The following is a 6,141-nucleotide window of genomic DNA, read 5'->3' as shown; positions in this document are numbered from 1 at the left end:
TAAAAAAAATTTGGGTTGGGAGGCTGGCTGAGGCGAGGATTCCCCAAGTGCAAGGAGTGGGGTCTTCCTCCTCTCCAATTTCTCAATTATGGCAGAGCTAGGGAATTCCCACCCTGGAGAGGAGAGTGAGTGGGGAAGGACTCCCCTTCCATACCATGTGGTCCCCTAGGTCCTTTCTAGGGGATGGATACAACACCTTTCATAAGAGACCCAGTGAACTCTTTTGAAACAGTACCATAAATAATATATGATTTAAAAATAAAATATAAATAATATTATTATAGTACCATCACGGTATTTCAGCATAGGGATTTGACCGGATACCTTTTACTTATTATAAATGACTATAACTGAGCTAATCAATAGATAGTAATTATCTATTTATATTTATTTGAAAAAAAATTATACTTTTTTTAAAATAATAAATAAATAAATCACATGCATGGAAAAACACAAAAATATAGAGTTAGAAAAAAACACAAATTTTAGAATAATTCTACTAGCAGGCGAGGAACAACAAAATAGAGACAAAACTGATTTCCTCTGGTGAGAATAAAGAAGAAAAAAATCGCCTCTCAAGTAAATTTCCTAGACATGCACTGGATTGAAAGTACTCCAAGTTTCAAGAAAGTTCATTTAATTTTATTTTATTTGCTACTAGTGTATACATTTTTTTTTTTTTAACATTCCAATGGGTTACTAAACATGCAAAGTGTACTTTTAATATTTTTAAAAAAATATGATTAAAGGCACCAATTACAGGTAAAGTTTGCCTTATTATTCGGTTTGGTTACTAAATTAAGTAAATGAAAATCATATTTTTTTAACCCATAAACTATAGTTTGCATGTGAATTCATAAAAAATATGTTTTAGTAGCTGTGCTAGTCTATAACGAAGCAAAACAAATAGATTTATATAGTTCACTGGTCAAAAATTAATTAACAAATATATTTTAGAAGATAAACAAAATAAAAATCACAAGAAATTCAGTGAATATAACTTTAAATTATAATGAAATTATTATTTTTTTAAAATTCCTTCATTTTGAACAAATGTGTAAAGGTTTTATTAAAACTATTATGAGTTCAATATAGGTCCCTTCCAATCTTGCTAACCTTAGATATTCCAATAATTTTTTTAAAAAATATATCTTTTCAACATATTCCAATCACTAAAATTAAATAAAATAATTCCAAAGAAAAAAATGATGGTGTAACAAATAATTTCACTATTTCTTGGAGATGACAAAAGAAAAAAACCCTAAAAAGACTTTAAGGGGGAAAAAAAATAAAAATAAAAAAAGTCATGAATGCATACATGCATGTGCCCTAAAAGCCAAACAAAAGGCTGTATAGTGTCTCCTAATGAAGAGAAACACATAGTAACCTTTCTTAGATCATTTCTTCTCAAGTCACAAACTGTGATGCTGCTTTTAGGGTTTGTTTGACACATATTGTTCCCTTTCCTAAGGTTGTCTAGGGTTTTGAGATCATCACAATGTGACCATGGACAAACATATTAAACCTCATGCAAACCCCACTTCATTTGTTTCTATATGTTTATTTTTATATTTAAATTTATATACATATAAGTTTATCAAATGATGATTGTTTGTTCCCAAGGTGGCCATCAACCACATGTGAAGAATTATACAATCATGCAACAAAGGCCAACAAGCTAGCTAGGCCTTTGCATGCATGACCTAATTATCTAAATTAATAAATTTAATATAACTATCCATCTAATATGTAAAATAATGCTTATATATAATGATAGTTTATATATAAAAAAAAAAATTAGAACCTCTTTGTTCTGAAAACTTTTCGTAAGTTTCAATATGAATGTGAGATAAAATAATATAAATATATATAAAAAAAATATAGAGAAAATATTTAAATGTTTTTATAAATAAGAGTATTTTGGGATAAAAAAATAAAATCTCATAAACAATCATGTCACATGATAGTTGGTATTTTATCCCTCTCCTAATTCAACATTCAAAGATTCAGATCTTGTAGTTTGTCAACTATTTTAAAAAATTGAAAAATGAAAAACTGAAAACAATATATAGGATAAAAATATCATAGTCTACAAAAAAACCATTTTAATTATTTATTTAATAAAAGACATAAAAAATAATGGATAAATGGAAGTATGAAATCCAAAATATAGAGTTGTGAACACTAGAAGACAATCTCCAAGGAAAACAAGGAGACAAGGTGGCCATGAACAACTCTTTCTCAAAATAAAAAAAATAAAAAAGAAGAGACATTGAACTTAGAGAAGGATATTGATTAGACTTCATTTTATAGCTATGGTTCTTGGAAGAGTCCTAACAACTAACAAGATAGGAGACCAATAAAGAGCATGTTTCTTTTAGGGGACAAATAAATCCATAGGAGGGTTCCTTCCATGAAGAAACAATATACATATATGTATGTATATATTAATAACAGAAGAAACCAAGTATAGTTATACAACACTTTGGAACTATAACTCTTGTATTTTGTCTACAAATTTCCTCACAGATGTGACACTAATTGTCTAATCAATCAATCATTGCCAAGGATTATTCACACTTTGTTACTACACATATAGATAAGTTCATTGGGGAAATCATTTAATGAATTGTTGTAATAATCTATGGTTAACTAACAATCTTAGTTAAAGAGGCATATATATATATATATATATATAAGAATCTTAAGAAGTCTCCCATCAATAGGAATTATCAAGTTTATTTTTCTTTTCATTTAACAGAAATCTTTACTGAATAAATACAGTCCAAGTAGGATTAGATTTTATGCAAGAAACTGACACATATACATCAGTGTTAAGAACATATATATATATATATATATAGAGAGAGAGAGAGAGAGAGAGCAGGCGACAGAAAAACAAAAAAACACAAAAAAACAAAAAAACAAAAAAACAAAAACCAATCCCATTTGCAATTTGAAAATCACCAGATTCAACATATTGGATCACTGAATATCACAGAATGAAGATATACAAAAAAACAATATATCACTGAACATCATCAAGTCTGGATGCAAAATGTAAACTCTGACGTATGTTCACTCCTACAAAGAACAGATATAAAAAACAGACCTTTACATTTCCAAAATTGTTGTCTTCCTTCCAAAACTGTCAGCATGAACAAAGCATATTGATTTAGAACTGATAGAAAACAGATCTTTACATTTCCAAAATTGATGTCTTCCTTTCAAACTGTCAGCATGAACAAAGCATATTGCAAATCACATTCCATTCAATGACATGGGAGAGAATGCAATATGGCATCTCTGCTATTTACAGAATACATTGTCGAACAACTTGAACCATCATAGAAAATATGGCAATCAAACTTATTCTCTATACAAGTTTATTCACAAGAGCAACCACATTATGCATTTTCATGAAATGACTGAGAACGGGACAAGGCCGCTGGATTTGCATGCAAGACTTGAGCAGCATCTGACAGTTGATCTTTGTTCTCAGCTTTAGACCGAAAAGCTTTAAATATACCACCTTCATCAGGTTTGATGCCAAGGGTAGTCCAAATAGAGCTCTTTGCAGCTTCATCAGGATCATCAATCCTCAAGGTTTTCGGAAACCATAAAGATTTCTCTGTTTTCTCCTCTTGATGAAAACTGGCATCTCTAGAATGCTTCCCTAAGGTTGGAGAGCCATTGCAAGAACAAGCACAGTCGGTTGTAGAGGATGACCGTGACAAGCCAATGTAGTTTCCTACCCAAGGTACATTCCATGCTGCACAAGGCGTGTTGGCCATACAGCCCCAAAATGGAGGTGGTATAAATAGCAAAGGAATAGCAGGCGCACAGAATGCAGGCGCCGTCATCATTGGAGTACTCCATGGATAAGCCCAGGCAGGCCCGGGATAAAACAGAAAATGTTGCATAGGATTTGCTCCACAAGGGCGAGTCCCTGCATGCCGCTTTGCTTCACATTCATTCCTATTTCAGGAACTTCCTTTCCAACACAATTGGGAGCTGTCACTGAAGATGAACAAGATGGTTCATCAATAGTATCACCACAAGCCATAGAACTCGACTCAGAAGTTCCCTTCTGATCTCCGAGATTAAGGACAGAGGACATGGACTCACAATGAGGTGCTTCTGGTCCAAACTTCAGGACAGAAACTGATAGCCTGTGAGTTGAATCTGAAGCATCTGCTTGAGTAGCTTCAACTCCATCAGATAACATCGCCATGTTGCGCTGGTGCATGGCGCAATGCTTGTTCTTACGCCTTCCTGCACCTACAGGAACATTCCTCATTGTCCCACCAGCAGTCCAATACCTCTGACAGTTCTTGCAGAAGTGCCTAGGTTGATTAACATTGTAGTTGTTGTAATAACAGAACTTGGTAGCCATACTTTTGCAGCGAGGGCACGGCAGTATCTTATCTGGTTTCTTGAGAATCTTCTCTTGTCCTGGGACATTGGATTCAGCTTGTTCTTGCCCAGTTTTAGGATCTTCGGCCAGTTTGACTGCTTGACTTGATGTTCGGTCATCTTTAACATTTCCATTCTCCTCTGGGCCATCTGATACTGGATAATTGGTTTCAGAGCTTTTTATGTTTCTGCATGCATCCTGGCTCATCAAAAGAAACAGTTGTTGTTAACTGCATGTTCAAACTAGGTATGCAAACAATCTATTCATTGAACACAATGACACAAGCTAAACTATTAGTACTCATGCTCAACTTTAAATGCTTTTTTTTTTGGCCTCTAATGATGAGCTGCCCAATGTAACAATCTGTGGACTAATCCTCGGTAAGTTCCATTGTTCAATCAAGTTCATTGTTAGTGAACAAATCCTCAATAAGTTCAATTGTTCAATTAAGTGCATTGTTAGTGGTAGCACATGCATTTATGATTTTCTGATCAAAGTCTCACTACAAGCAACATTGACATCAAAGACAAAAATTCTATAAGAGAATTTAAACAGAATCAAATTCCATAGCAATGACTAAAAGAGTTTATAGCTCATATTTTTTGACATCTAAATTAGTTTGAAAATTGTAGAGGAAAAGTGAAATCCTGGTTACTAACCTTTTCCCTTATTGAATTCAGAAAACACAGTACCTCCAAAATCAGCCAAACACCTCCAAAGATATAAATAGAGTTAAAAAACGAATATAGCATAACAACTATAAATACCAATTAGCAGGCAACTTTTTAATTTGGGGGAAAATACCGATTTTGTCACTAGTTTTGCATCCATTTGTGCTCAAAGACTTACTTTGCTCTAATTTTCATTCAAACAATTCTATCTAACAGCATGCTGATTCACAGTAGAATAAAACAAAACCAGAATAAGAAAACTATTAGCATCCAAAACAACATAATACTAATAATCATAATGGCAAGCAAAGTAGAGTTTATACTATTTAAATTCACAACCAAGATATACCCAAAAGCATGAACTTGATTAAGAAAAACGCATTAAAAAAAAAAATCCAAAAAGAATGAACACTTTCTAATAAAAAATACAATTCATTCTACCAAAAAAAACTAAACTTTCTAAAGGAGAGAAAACAAACCACATTTTCCCCAAACTCAAAACCCTAAAAATCTAAAAAACCAAACATTTACCCAAAAAACACAAAAACATACACAAAAACTCTTCTCCTCTCACCATCTCCACATCCACAGCCACCGGTGCCGGGTAATGCTCCGGCCCCTCGGCATCCTGAGGGAGGGATGCTACTACCAAAGAGCTTCATCGCCGGATCAGACATCTCCTCACCGGCCGATCCCCGTCTCCCCCAAATCACGTCGCATTCTCCTCCGGCCTTCTCTCCTTTCCATAGAGATAGAGTGAAAATGAATTAAAAAAGACGGGGAGTTGCAGAACTTGCAAATAACCCCCTGTACTTTATCTAAATTTTCTATACTTTTGATAAAATTACAAATAACTAACCGAAGTTTAATCCCGGTGGCAGATACTTGCGTAGTTTAAACAAGTGATTTTTTTATTATTTATTTATTTTTATAATTATGGATGAATCTCATGTTAAGAACGGCACACACTAAAGTTGATTTATGCAACTATATCAGTGCTCTTCATTTATGTGAGTTAAGATTTAAACATATTTATATAAATGGCCTCGGTGC

At 33.3% G+C, this 6,141-nt stretch overlaps 1 protein-coding gene across 1 annotated transcript; it reads right to left on the bottom strand.

Annotated features, from left to right (window-relative positions):
• Positions 1 to 3,287: 3,287 nt before the first annotated feature.
• On the bottom strand, positions 3,288 to 5,825 carry LOC120273068 (cyclic dof factor 2-like). Its single transcript, XM_039279709.1, is given in 4 exon segments — positions 3,288 to 3,858; positions 3,861 to 4,615; positions 5,077 to 5,129; positions 5,663 to 5,825. Coding segments are annotated over 4 exon segments (1,362 nt in total). The 5' UTR covers positions 5,766 to 5,825; the 3' UTR covers positions 3,288 to 3,407.
• Between the last annotated feature and the right edge of the window lie 316 nt (positions 5,826 to 6,141).

The sequence above is a fragment of the Dioscorea cayenensis genome, chromosome 12, assembly GCF_009730915.1.
Source record: "Dioscorea cayenensis subsp. rotundata cultivar TDr96_F1 chromosome 12, TDr96_F1_v2_PseudoChromosome.rev07_lg8_w22 25.fasta, whole genome shotgun sequence".
In the NCBI taxonomy this organism is placed as follows: Eukaryota; Viridiplantae; Streptophyta; class Magnoliopsida; order Dioscoreales; family Dioscoreaceae; genus Dioscorea; species Dioscorea cayenensis.
This window is presented reverse-complemented; position numbering and strand designations above follow the sequence as displayed.